Source organism: Zonotrichia leucophrys, chromosome 2, assembly GCF_028769735.1.
Source record: "Zonotrichia leucophrys gambelii isolate GWCS_2022_RI chromosome 2, RI_Zleu_2.0, whole genome shotgun sequence".
Classification (NCBI taxonomy): domain Eukaryota; kingdom Metazoa; phylum Chordata; class Aves; order Passeriformes; family Passerellidae; genus Zonotrichia; species Zonotrichia leucophrys.
The window spans coordinates 36,220,645-36,238,178 of record NC_088171.1 but is presented as its reverse complement, the minus strand read 5'-3'; the positions used below and the strand labels follow the sequence as shown (position 1 = coordinate 36,238,178).

General features: G+C 39.0%; 1 protein-coding gene across 2 annotated transcripts in view; it reads left to right on the top strand.

The window, feature by feature from the left end:
• ANKRD28 (ankyrin repeat domain 28) overlaps positions 1 to 17,534 on the top strand; it is a 123,632-nt gene that overhangs the window by 20,675 nt on the left and 85,423 nt on the right. The window contains exon 1 of one of the 2 annotated variants that reach the window (XM_064704578.1): positions 3,284 to 3,328. The exons of the other annotated variant lie outside the window; for it this stretch is intronic. Within the exon in view, the coding sequence (XP_064560648.1) occupies positions 3,287 to 3,328 (42 nt within the window). The 5' untranslated portion in view covers positions 3,284 to 3,286. Of the gene's footprint in view, positions 1 to 3,283; positions 3,329 to 17,534 lie in introns of those variants that run through there. 2 annotated transcript variants of the gene reach the window in all.

Here is a 17,534-nt window from a genome sequence, read left to right as displayed (position 1 = left end):
ACAAAGACTTCATTAGTTGCTTTTGTATGGGATTGTTATTAAGAAATTACGCTCTTTTAAATCTTGTAGTTATAATAATAAAGATCTAATAAAGAGAAAATAGAACTGTCACTGCAACTTGTGTGTTAATGATGTGATAGCATATGGTAATCCTATTAGTAAAATTGGCATGTAGATTACAAATAGTAATCTAAACCAAAATTTTAGATTTTAGAATTCTAGTGAAACCAAGCTGTTTATCATGTGGTTACAGAAATAAGACGTTGTATAGTTTGTATGTCTCTGTACATCTTTGTGTAGAAGACCAGTTTGAGAGGAAAGATAACCAAACTGTTGGCCCTGTGATAAATGACCCTTTGCTACAACATTACTCAGAGCAGAAGGAAGTCAGCAGATCTTTGTGTTCTCATTGCATCCCTTTCCTGCTTCAGTAGTAGTAGTTTCAAATGTTTCTTGAAAGCGTTTGCTAAATTATTTAATAATTATTAAATATTACTAATTTAGTTAAATCTAACCTTTGCTTAACATCAATTATTTAAATGGGTGAGGACTATCAGTTCTCGTTCATTGTCCCTGACTACAATAGCACTGTTGGGTACTTACTGTGTGCGGTGTTGCCTTTCATGTGTGATGCTGGCAGGAGTTTCAGCTGGTGGAAGAGATGTAGGACTGTAATGAGTTTTCTGGTGTGCTCTCAGGCCTTTCCTGGTGGCATGAAATCCAAATCCATGGTGCATCTGACTCAGGGTCCCCTATTTTGTTCAGTTTGTAGGAACTGCTTGCTTGCAAGTATTGCTTCTGTTTGCTTGCTGAGCCTTGCACCTGTTTGGGAATACTATTTAGCATGTTCCTGGCAATTTTGGTGGAGGTAGGTGAACCTCTAAACATGCCAAAAAACTGAAGTAAAACTCTTTTAATTTTGAGCCTTTACTATCTCCTTGAATGTGAAGTCGGTAGTCTTAAAATTTTAGGTGCCTGCCCTTAATATTTGAAGTGACTGGAGCCTTCCAGGAATTTTGGCAATTCTAGGAGAGATATTAAAGTAGTATGTACTGGGAAGCAATTTTGTGGTCTTGCTCAAGTGTTTTGGTTTTCTTTGGTGTGCTGCCACCAAGTGACAAGGTTTGATATTGCTGCTCTTGTTTTCTGTTTAAGTTTTGGGGTTTTTTTTTAAGAGTGATTTACACTAATCACTCTCTTTTCTTTCAAATTGAAAAAATTAGAATATTACTTTATGCTCCTGGTACATTCGAATACAATGTTCCAAATTATTATTCAGAATAACATGTCTGCTTGGAAAGTCTGACTGAAAAGTTCAAGGATAAATGAGCTGTCAAAGCTAAGCTTTTTCCACCCCCCCATCATTCTGCTGTTCAGTTAAAATATTCTGGATTCTGTAAATTATTGTGGAGTCTCTGTCACTGGATATATTCACGAATCATCTGGATGCAATCCTGTGCCATGTACTCCAGGATTGAGCAGGGAGGTTGGGCCAGAACACCCACTGTGGTCCTTTCCAACCTCACCCATGCTGTGATTCCATGATTGGAAATAATCTTCAAACTGAAACAATACAATGTAAGCACACATCTGAGCATAAACATCAAATATAAAAATGCTGAGATCAAAAACCAATATCTGGCAGATCAAAATGGACTGGAAATAATGTTTGAATCCTACATTTAAACATTTCAGAGTACCTTTTGATGAACAATCTTACAAAAATAACCAGGATATTAAACCAATATTCTAAGCAACACTCAAAATGGTCAAAATACCTCCCTGTTTGCTAATCTATACAAAACTTGCTTTGCTTGGTAGGATAAAGAATGTTGGTGCATTTAAGGGGAGATTGTTGCAGATGGAGTGGGATAGTCATGAGGTGCTGGGGGTGAGCTGACATCTGTGCAGCTCACACGTCTGAGGTGTGCTGTCTGTTTGACCTGCTGGGCACTGTGTGTGGACAGGGATGATGGTGGGGTGCAGAAATTAGAAACAAGATTATACATTTCCACTGATTACTGATACTGCCACTGATATTCTTTATCTTCTCATTCTTACAGGCTTGACTGCTATAAAAATTGCTGAGCAATGAAATTATGCTTTCTTTCTAAGAAAGTGAAGATGTTTAAGACTTTAGTTACAGCATTATTTGGGAATATGATTAGAGGTCTGATTTGTACATGAGACAGTAACCAAGGTACATCTGCACAGATAAGCAAATCCATCCTAAGTGCTGTTTAAAAAGATTTCAAGATCTTGCTAGAAAAGGTAGTCTCCCTTTATATCTCTCCTTTGGGAGTTTCCTGGCTGTTCTCTTGCACTGTTGTTCAGCAGATCTTACAGCAGGCAACTTTGGGGGCTGAACTAGCAAAAAACAGTTTTAGCTTTCTGCCACTTGTTCTCTGTAGGTCAGCTTATGGGACAGTAAGGTAAATGCAGTGGTAGCACAAAGAAAACACTGGGGACATGTAACTACAGCAGCAGTTCCTCTTTGTTCTTGGCTCTGCTGGGGCTGAATATGTCACGTGCTACTCCACCCAGTTTGGAAAGGTGACTGAGGATTGTGTTTTGACCTGAGTAATTAATTTGTCATTAAGATTCATCTAAACAATGTTGTAATCATGCAGTTATTTTGGATTGGTCTGTACCTGCTTGCCACAGCTGTTACCTTGCTATTTACATTCTATACCCACTCTTAACTATGAATGCTGAATATTTTGAGGTTTGCTCCCTGCTCTCCCCTTTTGCACCTCTTCAGATGGAGGGGAGGCATCTGTGAAAGCTAGGCTTTCTTTGTAAATATCATGTGTGAAGGAGGAGGGGAAAATAGTGATTCACTTGTTTTGGTCCACAGAGAGGAAATCCGTCAGTAAAACCTAATAGCAGTAAAGATCAAAACAGTTTATGTAAATACATTGAAGCTTCCAGAGATCTCCTCTCTGGCACAGGAAATGTCACGTGTTGCTGACTCTGCTGCCAGTTCTATCCCCAAGTATTGGCCTATCAATATGCCAGCTGTGCTTCTTATTTTGCAAAAGAAAAAAAAATAATTACCCAAGGTACAGTTTTGTTTGCCTCAGTAAACTATTGCAACAGTTTTAGCATAATTAAAACGTTTACTTCTGAGGTGACAGTAGTTGTTTCTGTAAAATATAGCCAGTGATATATTGGGTTATATTTAAACTTAGTGAACAAGGATTTAAGTTCTGAATTTTTTTTCCTGTAAATTAGGAATTAATTTTGCCTGTGGCCATTTCAAGTCCAGTGTAAGTGTTCCTGTCTCATGGTGCGTAAAGGCTACCACAGTCACATGGCAATTCACAGGGTAAGACACTTCTGTATAATTTCATTAAATGCTCTGTTTCCTGTCCTGTATTTCCTTGTTCTCCTAATGTTCTTCAAGTGCTTGTGTTATTTATTAAAATAGCAAAATGAGTAAATTTAATTAAATCCAAAGTAAATTTCATTAATGCCACTCAGTGTTCGATGATGTAAGTTTCATTGGTTCCCCTTACAGAACTAACCTATAAAGGAATATCCAAAGTGTTTAGAACTGCTATTGTGGATAGACTTCTTAAGTAAAAAACACTTATCCTCCTAACTTTCAAAGTAGTAGGGGTGTGTAATTAAGCACTGTCTTTATTCTATTTAAGGTAAATATATCAAGGTTGTATGTTACCTTAATTCTGCCATTTTCTGGCTTGGTTTGATCCCGGTGGGCAGCTCAGCCCCATGCAGGCACTTGCTCATTCTCCACCAGTGCAGTGGGGGAGAGAATCAGAAACATAAACATGAGAAAAGTCATGGGGTGAGATGAAGGCAGTTCAATAGTGAAAGCAAAAACTGTGCATGCAAGCAAAGCAAAACAAGGAATTCATTCACCACTTCCCATGGGCAGGCAGGTGTTGAACCATCTCCAGGAAAGCAGGGCCCCATCACACATAATGATGACTTGGGAAGACAAATGCCATCACTCCAAACACTGCTCTCTTCGTCCTCCTTTCCTCATCTTTATGCTGAGCATGATCTCATATGGCATGGGGATATCTCTTGGGTCAGTTGGGGTCAGCCCTCTCAGCTCTGTCCCTTACAGCTCTCAGATCACCAGCCTGCTTGCTGATGGGGCATTGTGAGAAACAGAAAAGGCCTTGGTGCTGTGCTAGCACAGCTCACCAATAAGTAAAACAACTCTGTGTTATTAATATTGTTTTCATCACAAATCTAAAACACAGCCCCATTACAGCTACTGTGAAGAAAATTAACTTCTGTCCAAATACCAATACACTGAGTACCTTGAGCTAGTGTTTTGTGTGCAGTGTTTCTGTCCTTCATGTGTTTGGATAAAGACAACTGCTGTAACTACCTATTTTGGCATATAAATAAAATGGATAAGCAAAAAAGGAGTGAAACTTGTCAGGATGTGATGCCTGTAATTTAACAAGTAAATGGTATGAGGTCATCTGGTTTGTGGCAGCACTTTTTTTGTTAACTGTATTTATTTTGATAGTACCTGGATTGTAGAAGGCTGTGAGAAAAATTGTTTTAGGTTGATTGAGCAGGTGACTGGTGATGGAAGCCTTCAGGAGAACACAAGTAGACTTCCACTACTGCTTTAGAGCCATGGGTGTGTTTTAGCTTTGCACCTGAAGTTGCATTTGCTGTAATTTCTTATACATTGGGGTTTTTTTTTGCTTCAGATTCTGAACTTCTGTTTTATATATTTGTCCTGGTTTAGGGCAAATCTGGGAGATGTCCCAGTTTCAAGATGTCCCAGTTTCAACTAAACATCATTGTTTCATTTGAAATTACAGATTTTAAATTTTTTTTAACTGAAGTATGTTTTCCTGTTTAGCCATGACAGTGACTCTTGACTTGTCTATTGCCTTCTGGTTTAGACTAGTTCAGCTACTTCCTTTCTTCCTTCTAGCATGGGAAAATAGATCAAGATTCTTTACCCTTAAAAGTAGTTCTGAAAGTGTAAAAAGAGCATTAGTGTCAAGCTCTCTCCTGGGGCTAGAATCTCCCTAGAGGAGATTATCCTATGCTGCTATTGTCAGTGTAGTATCTATGGATTCTCTGAACAAAGTAGTCCCTCTGAACAAAAGTCTAATTTAGAGTTTGCTAGCATAACTGCTTTAGTTGTATAAAACCACTGTTCTTCCCAACTTGCACAGGTTTTCTGAAAATTTTATTTTTATAGGTCTCAAAGAAGTAGTTGCTTTGCTCTTTATGGAGGCTGAAACACTTTTAAGCTGTTACGCTCTGTTTTGTTGATTCCTCTTGCTAAGCTGCAACACTTATGGAGGGAAAGATATTGAAACCTGGCATAGTGAAAAAATAAGAACTTAGACAAAATGTAAATCCCATCTTTTTCTTGTTTGTTGAGGAAGAACTGGTTATTTGTAGACTATTCTGGATTTCTGGAAAAGCATTGCAGTTTTTAATGCTTGACTTCAAAAGTGAATTTACCTGAGAAGCTAGTATACATGATTTCAGATTATTTCTGCTGAATAAAAGCTGAGAAGGCCAGTTTTGACCAACAGGCTGCATGTTCTAATGATTTTTTTTTTTTACTGTGCTGATTCTGTATTGAGGACCTCTACTTTGAAAGAAGTAGCACCTACATGTTTTTTTTCCTGTGTTGCTACCACCAGGTAGAAAACTGAAGGCTGTTGTCATTTAGCATGTTCTTACCTTATTCCACATACCACTTCCATGTAGACTGTGACTTTGAAACAAACAGCAGCAATACTTCTTGCCAATAATGAAAAGGTGCATTGTTCATATTATTTTGGTTTGCAAGCCCCAGATTCTGGGAGCGGTAACAATGATATTAGGACAAATTTGGTGAACTTTACATTCTGTAAGTTCAGGATGGTATGATGGATTTCTAATCAGAGGAGTTTCTGGATGTAAGACGAAGTAGTTTCAATATTTCTCTCTCCAGTCTCAACAGCTTTCTTGTGCTGGATGAGGAAGACTGTCATGAAATGGTAGTTCCAGTTGCTGGAAATTTTTGCTTCAATGTGTGGGACATGAACCTCGCTTAGTTCATTAAGACCTTTTATGTTTATATAGTAATCCTTCTTTCTCCATGCATTTCTACTGCTTAAACATGTGACTTTCATAATCAAACCCAAAAGCTGTGATTTGTCTTGGAGCTCCATATGGGCAAGTCTGTTTATAAAACTGAAGCAAGCAGTAGTCGTTTGCTTTTCACAGCCCTCCCAGAGCTGATTTCACCCTGGTCTCTGTCAGCTGGTCTCTGTTGGGACCTTGGAGCCTGGCAGTCCATGTCCCCAGCAAATGGGATACTTCTGGCTGAGCCCACACATGGCCTGGGTTTGGCTGCTGGGGGCTCCCCTGCTGGGGTGCAGTGGAAGCCATCTCCCTTGTGAGTGATGCTCAGCAAGACCCTTAACTTGCAGAGCTTAACAGTGTCTTTGTTGGTAAGTGTTGCTTGTGGGTACTCCCAACTATACTTACAGCATTTGCAGCAAAATTGTTAAAACTGGAACTGTTTGATTAAAGCCTTCTTTTGCAAGGCACATTCCTGTTGAGACTAGAGTAGGGACTTCAGAAGGTTTCACTATACTCCTTTTGTTTTGTCTTCAAGTTTCTATGGTTGCTATGATTTGCACAGAAGTGTTCAATTTGGGATAGTTACCATATGGTTAGGATGATTTTGTCTTTCCAGGGTTTCAAGGTAAATTACATTCAGAATTTCATCTGAATAGATGGCCAAACTCATGCTCAGCATTGTTGCAGAATGATCTGTTTGTCAGGGATGAGTCATTTGTCAGTGAGGGGAGACTCGGACACAGAATATGAGTTATCAGCAAGTTCTGTTTATTGAAGAGAGCATCAGACACTTATACAGCAAGTAATGAGCTTATGGATATTCTGTAAGCTAAGCGGTCTGTTGGTTAAACTATGCCATGAACTCTTCTTCATTCTTTTGGGCCTACATTTCTTATTTCTCATGTCTCTCTGTCTACTTGTTATCATACCCAGCTAGACCCAAAGACACACTGTCTTGCAGGTGCAGGACTTGGAATTAGCCACAGCCTTGTACTTTTCCAGTCTCTAGTCAGCTGAATTCCCAACACAGCATCAGGAGAGAAATGGCACACAGAACTCTCTCAGATCTTCGTTAGAACAACCTCCCCAGACTGTTCAGTTTATGTAGCTATTTTGCTCTCAAAGAATCACCTCCCTTGGTCTGCTGGCTACACTGGTTTTGATGCAGCCCAGGACACGTTTGGTTCTCTGTGCTGCAAGCACACATTGGTGGGTTACAATGAGCTTCTTCTCCACCCACACACCCAGGTCCTTCTCCCCAGGGCTACTCTCAATCCATTCTCAGCCCACTCTCTACTTGTGTTTGAGATTGCCCCAACACACATGCAAGGCTTTGCACTTGGCCTTGCTGAACCACATGAGGTTCACACAGGCCCACCTCTCAGCCCGTGAAGCTCCCTCTGGATGACACCCCTTACTCCAGTGTGTTACCACACCACCCATCTTGGTATTGCTGGCAAGCTTGCTGAGGATGCACTTGACCCCACTGTCCCTGTCATTGACAAAAATGTTTAAAAGGATCAGCCCCTATACTGACCCCTGGGGAATATCACTCATCACTGTTCTCCACTTGGACATTGAACTGCTGACCGCAGCTCTGTGAGTGAGGCCATCTAGACGATATTTTATCCACTGAGTGGTCCATCCATCAAATCCCCATCTCTCCAGTTTAGAGTCAAGAATATTGTGCAAGACAGTGTCAAATGCTTTTCAAAAGTCCAGGTAGGTGATGTCTGTTGCCCTTCTCTGTCCACCACTGCTGCACAAGCCCATCATAGAAAGCCAGCAAATTTCTAAGGCATGATTTGCCTTCAGTGAAGCCAGTGCTGACTGTCACCAATCACCACCTTATTTTCCATATGCCTAAGTGTAGTTTAAAGAAGAATCTGTTCCATGATCTTGCCAGGCACTAAGGTGAGACTGACCAGCCTATAGTTGCCTGGTGCTTCCTTACTTCCTTTTGTAAAATGGGAATTGTATTCCCCATTTTCCAGTCAGTGAGAACTTCACTAGACTTCCCGTAACTTCTCAAATATGATGGATTAGCAGTTGCCTCAGGACCCATGGATATGTCTTACCAGGTTCCACGGACTTGTGCACCTTCAGATTCCTTACATGATCTCAAGCTTGATCTTCTCATACAGAGGGAGGTTCTTTTTTTTCCCCAGTTCCTGCTTTCACGTTCTGCAAACTGGGCAGTGTGGCTGGAGCACTTGTTGGTAAAAACCGAGGCAAAATGGTCACTGAGTCCCTCAGCCTTACACATCCTGGGTAACCAGGTCTCCCACATCTTTCCTGAGAGGACCTACATTTTTCCAAGCCTTTCTTTTATTAATAATGTACCTAAAGGAGATTTATTTTTTTACCCTTAATGCCCTTGAATAAATTTACCTCTGACAGTACTTTTCTAACCAGATCCCTGTCTGTTCAGACAATTTGTCTGTATTCCTCCCAGGCTATCTGTCCTTGCTTCCACCCTCTGTAAGCTATTTGTGTTTGTTTGTCCAGGAGCTCCTTGTTCATCCCTGCAGGCATTCTGGTGTTCTGCACTATTTCCTGAACTTTGTAGGGATACATTGCTCTTGAGCCTGAAGCAGACAATTTTTGAATATCATCCAGCTCTCTTGGGCCCTTCTTCCCCTAGGGCTCTATCCCAGGGCACGCTATTAAGGGGATCCTTGAAGAGACCAAAGTCTGCCCTTGTCATGTCCAAGGTAGTGAGCTTGTTGTGTGCCCTCCTGGCTGCCCCAAGGATCTTGAACTGAAGATCAAGTAGACTTTATACCATCCTTTTAAATGTCTTTTGTTAATAATAATAATTAAAAAGTGGGTTCTGTTTTGTACTGCTGGTACCATTTGTATTTTTTCAGTTTTGAAGAGCTGAATCTTCCTCTTAGTTCCTCAACATCACATGCTAGAAATCTGGAGGCCAAGCTGCTTTGTGGTGTAGATGTCCTTCCTATAATTTGGGGCCTGTGCGAAGATCAGGTTCCAGGTCTGTCCCCTCATCTGATCTTTTACAGTTTCATATGTTTGGTGGTTGTTTTTCTTGACTGACTTGTCATGGAATCAAACTAGAGCAACTTTAATGCAAATCATACTATTAGAGGAAAGTGCCCTGACAAATGTCCTGGAAGAAGAGCTGGTTTCCCCCTCTCCTCCTTGCATCTTTCCTGTTGCTGAAGTGGCTGTGAAGATGATGGTTTATAGTGTTTTAGTTTAGAAACTGAAAACCATGGTGGCTGATAAACCTTGTTTGCTCTTCTGTCAATACAAAAATGATGCATGTCCTTGTTCAGAAATACTGGAAACACATTGCTAGCTACAGTATTTCCAAAATGCACTTGCTGAAAGATGGGTAATTGGTTTTTGGGTGGGGCATGCAGTCCACTTCATACATGTTATGGCAATTGTTTATGCCTGGAAATTGTTCTTTTGGGGTAAATTATTCAGGAAACTGGGTCACCAGACTGCTACAAGCTATCCAAACACATTGGTCATGTACAGATAAGAGACTTCAACATAACCATTATTTGTGTGTAATGGGTACCAGAATGGCACATGTTTCTTTGACCTTTCAAAATTTCAGTACCAGCTATAAAATACTGTGCTGCTATATAACACTTAGGGTGCTATAACTTAAATTTCTGTGTGGATTAAACAGATGAAAATCAAATTTATTTTTCCCCTAGTCTTAGTAATACTGGGTGGGTGGAAGTTCATTGTTGGTTTGTGCTTTTAAAATTTTTTCTTTTCCCTTTATTTTTTATCTCATTCTGACATCTGATAGAGAAAACTTGAGTCTAAGTTTTGACTGAGTTTAAAAGCTGGATGCCTGTGGCACTTAGTATGTGTGGTCTAGCATTTGTGCAGATGTTGTGGTAGCTCTTTAATGCAAATAATGGTGAGCAGTATAAGTTTTATTTTTAAGTGTGTTACCTTGGATTCTTTCTCCAGTGTGCACTTCAAGATGACCTCATTTTAATCTTTTATATTATGTGTGATATTTCCATAGCTGCTGACCAGATGGTGATAGTAATGACTGAAAAATAAACTCTTTCCATGATGAATGGAATTTATCGGCTGCTGCTTTTTGGCAGGGGTGGGAGGGAATGTTGTAAAAATATGCTGACTGGCAGTTTGCTTGTTCCATCTCTGTTAAAGCCAGGAGTTCTGTGGGGCAAGAAGTTGGATGTTTCTCTGATATGGAGAGTGAATCTTTTTGTCCTTCTTGATCATGTTTTAATGCTACAGGAATTCCACTTTGATATATGTAAAACAAAGCTTGTATTACGTAAAGAGTAAATGCTTGAGAATCTTTTCCCTTAGACTTGGTTAAAAGACAGAGTAAAAGCTTCTTTTTACATTTGCTTTTAATTTTTTTTTAAACATGGAAAGTTTTACAGATTTTGCCAAAATATTAATACTGTATTAATTAATGTTATAAGTACTTCACAGAATAGAATTCAAGCAGTTTTTCTTAGAAGGTCAAGAAATTTGAAGTAGCATCTCTAAAGAAATTACATAATGTAGCTGCATTTCTTTTTTAAGAACTGACAATATCCTCTAAATGCCTTTGTCTTGCATATTTAGGTAAAGATAAGTATTTCAAAAGAATGAGTCTTTTTTTCCATGGATATTAACATTTCTTGGATAATATTAATTCAGTTACCTCTACAGTTTCTAACAAGAGTTGCTAATACCCCTAGCAAATAACATTACAAGCCTATTATATATATATTACTCTTTATTTTTCACAGTTGAAGACTTTATAATTTTAGTTAGCAAGGAGTAGTTTGTTAGATTATCAGTCTTGAGATATGTAGTGTGTGATTTGACTATTTATATAGATATGCCACAGAGTTCTCAATCAAGAAGGAAGAAATAGCAGAGGTTTGGTGTTTATTTCATGTCACCCTGTTGGAAAGAGTGAAAAGTAACACACTTCTCCTTCCAGTATGAGAATCTGGAGGAAGTAGTGAATTTTACTAATATTCTTAGGTAATCATGTGTGTAACTTTGAAGGTTTTCATGTACTTCAAAGAGTAAAAGGTTTTTGTGTAATGCCAGAAATTTATCCAGAGGCTGTTTCTGTCATCTGGGGAGGAACATTTCTGGTCTCATTCTTCATATGGCCATAATCCTATTTATCTTCCTGGTCTCTCTGTTCTGTGAGGAGTTAGAGCAGCTGTGGCTGCTTCCCTGCAGTTTGCAGGGTCTGAAGCTGGAGAGAAAAGGTCCCTTGTCCTCCTGTCTTCCATGATTCAGTGTTTGTGGGGGGCAGAGTTCCTCCCTGCTCATCAAAAATTAATGCTGAGTGGTTTCTTGCTGAAAGGAAAGGAGCAACACACCAAATAATATCATCTTAAGGCTGACATTTCTAAAGAGGACAACATTTCATTAAAGGAAAAAGAAATTAATTGGAGTGTTTAAAAAAGACAGAAAAACAGAACAAAGAGAGCGTAGACTGTAAGTAGTTTTTAAATGGCCATGAGGTGTCAGTGTACATCCAAAAAGAAACTTGGGTGATCAATGCTTCTGAAAAAATGGTTGTCTTTATTTCCTAGGGCCTGAAATAAATCTGTAGGCACAAGGTTACAGCAGCTGAGTCAAGATGATAAAAATTTGTATCTGCATGACTTAAAGGTTACATTTTCATAGTTATTTGGTGGTTTTAACCAAGATGTGTAAGTTTATTGATGTATTTCTAGACTCTAGTGTAGTTTGCAAGCCAGTTGATGAGTTCAGTGTTCTCTCTTCATTGCCCTGCATTATGAGCATGCTGCTTGCATGAGGTGTTTTCTGGGGAAGACATTCCACAGCTTGCTATGTAAGATATAAACAAGTAAGACTATTTGTAACCCTATTACTGACTTCTTGTTATTAAATATGGAAGTTATTTAATATGTTTGGTTCCTAACATATTTATATTATAGAAATCTGGTATTTGTTTTTCACAATGCTTTTATAAAACAAAAGTTGTCTTGTCAAGAAGAGGTAGAAAACAATTGGATACAAGATGCCCTGTGGCCTCGTTTTTGCCACAAAACTTGACCAAATACTCTTCCTTTTTATACCCACTTATTTGCTGAGTGTGGTTTGATTATTTGTAGGTTCTAAGATACCTAATCCTAAAGTAGTGTTAGAGGCAAAGGTGTATAGAAGTTAATTTTCTTAATGTTTTGAATAAGTAATATGCAGCTCATGTGTATTGTGTATTATGTAGTGTTTTAATACCATCTTTCTAATTCTGTATAATAATATTCCTTTATAATGCAATTTATTGGCTCTTAGGAATGCCAAAACTTACTTTGCAAGTTCTCCTCTAGGTGTCGTCTTAATTGAATAAATCACTGATTGAAGCCAGTGTTAGGAAGATTTTGGAAGACATGAAACCCAAAATAATCCTGATTGAAAAGAAATACTAAACCCCCCCAAACTCACAAGTTTTAGATCATGTTGGATAATTGTGTAAAAGTTGTAGCTACCTTGTTGTGTTTGTATTTAATACATAAATTCCTTGTATGTGGATTCTGGATACATAATTGGTTTTGTCTGCTTTTTTAAAAAATTCTCTAGTATTTTCTTTATAGAGCCATATGCTTTATAGATTCTGTTAGTACTGTAGGGACAGTTTGATTAACACAATCTGTGAAATTTCTATTTTGCAAAACGCTTTTTTTTTTAAACGGAAATTTATTTGGAGCAATTTACATATTGACTCATGGGACGAGAAACTTAATTCTTTGCATAACCATGGTTTTGTGTAACTGGAAAGAGTTTAAGAAGTGGTATACTTGGTTGTAAGTGTCCAAGTTTGGAAAAGTTCAGGTGTCATGAAAGCAGTTTTGAGATATTTTAAGGATAATACAAGGAATGGAATAGTTCTGATGCGTGGTTGATGGAGGGAGCTGGGTTGATGGGTGTGGGTTTGCAAAGCTCTCTCATCACTGTCTGCTGCAGTGAGCAGTTTGAACCCTCCCAGTGCTGTGTGGCAGCTGCAGGCCCATGGTGAGCTGGCTCACACAACTGGCCAGCAAAAAAACCAGTAAATAGGGACAGTTGGGTCATACAAGTTGTCTGTGCTGGCTCAGGAAAGGGATGTGAATGTGCAAGGATCATGCGGGGAAGGGAGGAGTGAAGAGTCTGTGTGGTGACCAGCAGTTAAAATCAGACTAATACATTTTCTAAATGCCACTTAGGGGAAAAAAAACCAAACAGATTTCTAGGGTTGTAAGAATTTAATTAGCATTCTAAAGTAATAGTCTGTTGCATTTTATGAAATTTCATTTGGTGACAGACGTTTTAAGCAAAGTGCTTTTTATTTTTCTAAATACAGAATTGAAAAATGGATAGGAAAAGTAACTGAGGAGTGCAGGTTGTGTTCATGCTCTTATCCTGTAGTGGTGTGTAAGAGCCCTCCTCCTGAAGAGCTGCTTCCCTTGTGGGCACTGTGGGGAGAACTCCTTGGGAGGTTTGAAGCAGGCAGGGATGATTTTTGTCTGCAGCTGTGTTTCTCCTTGCTTCTTCTTTGGGAGAAGCCACATCTATTTTGGCAGCTGCAGAAGTTTTAGATGAGCTCTCTCATTCTGCAGTAGTGCCTGTATGTGTGTGTGAATATGTGGATTTTATACAGCTGTGTTTTATAGAGTGTTTTCAGTTGCCAGGAAGGAGTTTTTCCTTGGACATGAGGGAGGTGTAAGGGGTTCCTAAAAACTTCTAGGAAGTTTAGCTTTCCCCAAGCAGCAAATCCTGACGCTTGAGGAAGCTATTGACACACACTATTTTAAAGATAATCATCATAATTTGTGTACAGTGACACTGTTTACATACTGAAAAGAGAAAAAAAAGTGGTATCCATAGCAACTGGGATTCATTTTGCTCACTCACATACAGTGTTTTGAGTCCTGGTATGTATGGAAACCAAAATTTCACATGTGAACAAGCGAGCTGAACTGTGGCTTGTGTGGTCACAGTCTATTCCTGTCTACTCAAAACTAAATTAAAAGTATTGCACTTGTAGGAATGTCATATGCATTTTTAGCATTATAATAGTTAAATATTTATTTAAAAATTTGTTCCAACTCTTATAACTTCTGTAAGAGAGAACTGATATTAAAAAAGTTTTCTTTAAAAGAAAACTTTTAAATCTTCTAAAAAAATATATATATATTCAGGACCTTTCCTTCCCAAACTCCATCCTGAGAAAAAAGCCCTCATCATTAAAATGTGCCCCCCTTTTTTCCTCCTTTGTCCCTGCAACACTCATTCCTGGGTGGAACAGGGAGGGGGAGACTGGGTTGTAGGCAGATTGGACCATCACATGACTAATGAGTAGGAAAATCTGAACAGAAACTTCTAAAGGACACAGTTTTTCTGTTTTCTTTTAGAGCTATGAGATAATTCAGCCTCTTCCTTCCCTCAGTATTATGGACTCCCTCAACTTTCTACAACTTTCTAGGAGAGTTTCAGTAATGACAAATGTATTGGACAGATATTTTGAAGGAGCAGATTTTGTAGTCCTTTTCTTCTTGATGAAATCAGAGCTTTGTTTTGAATAGCAGAAATTGTGTGGTACTCTTAGAAAATATATGTTGCTCTCACTCTGTCATTCTAAATAGCGTCCTCTAGATAATGCATTTTAGTTCTTTTACTTATCAGACTGAGTGAATAGCAGACATACATTTGAAGCTGGGTAAACTTTCCTTCCCTAAGATGGTCAGATTTGGAAGTGTTCTCTTCCTGATGCCCTTCTAGTAGAGGTAAAGCAGCCTGTACTGGATAGTTGCTCCTTCTTAGGTTTTATCTTTGCTCCTCAGTCCAACCTGTGTTATTTCCCCTTTTAGTAATTTAACCACTGGAAGCCAGTGAGAGCTGTTTAACACTTCTTTAGGTGCATTGCTCTGCTCTGGTTCTTAGTTTTTCACAGGGTGTTCATTACTTCTCACTCTTAATTGGTTGCATCTTCTTGCTTCTGTGACTGGATTAACATTTTGTTAGTATTTGCTGCTGAGATAACACAACTGTAAGTCCAAGCAAAACATGAACTAAGATAAAACCCTGCTAATGCTGCTGAAATGAGACAGGTGATGCACTGTTTGTTATAGCAGCATATCCAAGCTGATTCTTGCAAATATGCTAAAATCAAACTTAAATCAGCATAGCATAGCTAGCAGTTGGAAGTCGGTGAGCTTTCTGACCTTGGCTAGCAGAGATAGATCCACTGTGCTTCTTGGGGTTTGTGCTTTGGGAGGAGGTGGAGGGGCAAAAAAAATCCCCAACCCAATTCTTTCCTTTTTACTAATTCTCTGATAGTTGAACGGTTCTGTTGAAAGCGGGTCTGTCAGTGTTGTTTATTTTTTTTTTGAATAGGCAACTGCTGTTTGTTACTGGAGAAAAGCAACTGGTTCTGGAAATGTTCTAAACTGATGTGAGTCATCAGTGAAAGATTTAAATAGTTGAATATGATGTTTGTTTCCTCCCTTCCATGGCTCAAAATGGTATGAATCATTTTTTTAGTGTTTCCCAGATAATAGTCTGAGTGGAAGTGGTATGTGTTTCTGACTCAAGTTCCTAAATGTTGGTGGAGCACTCCCAGCCACTGCTGATTTTGGTCATGTGGGAATTCCATAGGAACTTCTGACAAATGTATAAAAGCTAACATTTTGTAACCTTGGCAACTTACCCACAAGGATTGATGTGGTTGGTGGCATGAAACTTTGAAAGTCCTCTTCTGACTGGCATAACTAACTTTTCTGCCTAAAATGTGCTAAAAGGTATAGGATAAAAATTCAGTCAAGAGAATTGCTTTTCAAGTGTGTAGAATGACTTGTAGAATGCTAGAATTTGTGTTGCATTTTTATATGGCTGCCTGCAACTGTTCCAAAATTGAGATGTTTTTTATGAACCCACATCTCTGTAGTTTCATATGCTCTTAGCTAATTTCAGCTTTCCTTGTTCTTTCTACATAACTTGGAGCATCAAAAACAATGCATACTCCAGTGTTAACTGAAATGGTGCTGAAAAAATTAGCTAGTGAATTTTACAGGGGAAAGAGAAGGGGAAAAGGAAAAGAATGGGCACATGTGTGTTAAAGAATGGTGGTAGGAGGATAACCTTAATGTAACCTGGAAAGGACTAACTGATTTGTCTGTCATCCATAGCTCATCAAACATGCTGCAATGAAAGGTTTTCTATGTCATCAGTATAGTGGAGATTGGGACTGAATCAGAGTGGTTACTCAGCAGAGCAATTCTCATTTCTAGCAATCTCCTGACTACCATTTTCATCTTCAGAAGCTCAGCAGCATGGCAGCCCAGCAGAGTTTTAATGAGGAAATGATAAACTTTATGCCAGATTTCTTGGCTCCAGTGAGAACCTCATTTTCAGTCTCAACACCAGCACTGTCCAGTGCTGAATCTGGGTGTTTTGCCATTGTGCTGCCTTCCCTTTAAGGGGGTTTCCAGTGTTCCAGCTAAAGAACCAAGGTTAGAAAAAGAGCAAAGGATAAAGGTTATTGGTTTATAGTCCATGCAGCTAAATGAGCCTCTGTGGGGAAGCTGAGCCCTGCAGACCAAATGCAATGTGTTCCTAATCATCTGCTGGAGAAACAGCAGTTTGTTCAAAAACAAAGCAGAAAAGCATACAAATCTGGGGAAACTGGGACTTCTTTTCCCATAGAGCAATGAAAGATCACACTCAGGGTTTTTTTGAGTAAGCAGCTGCCAGGTGAGAATTGCTTCTTTTCTTTGGGATACAAACATAGAGAATTGGTTTCAGTGCACCAGAGACAGAAGAAGTGTGTTATGCCATACATTAGAAAATCCCAAGGGATGTCTGGTATTCAAGGATGCAGTCTCTGAGAGGCTTGTGGTGCTTTTGTGTGTTACAGTGTCTGTCCTTGAATCTCATATGCTATCCACAAACCCCTTAATTCCTACTGAAGAGGGAAGAGCAAACCTATTACATGGTGAAAAATAAGGCAATGTTACATTGACCTTCTGTGATGTGGGCTAGTTTTTCTGTAATAAATAATGAGTTTGATTTTTTTTTTTCTCTGCAGGAACAGTATTGCAGGAAGAAATTTTCAAAGAGGAAATATGTAAAATCAGCACTTCCTCTGTTCATCTTGAGCATGACTATAGATCAGTAGAAAAGTAGATCAAAGGAGATGTACTAATTCTTCTCAGTGTGTGTGTGTGCCCACAGGCCCAAAGGGAATTCTCTTAGTTGTTTCACCAGCTACACTAATATAATTTAGTAGGATCCTATTTTAGTTAATTTACAGGAGTGTGTACAGTAGTGGTATAAACACTTTCAAAGCAAGGTGATAGGTGATATAAAACTATGATTAGGAATTCTGCAGTTGTTATTTGCTCCAGCCAAGGTACCTGTTTCTTCTCCTTGGGAAAACGTAGTAGTACTGTTCCCTGAAGCATGAGGCTGTCAGT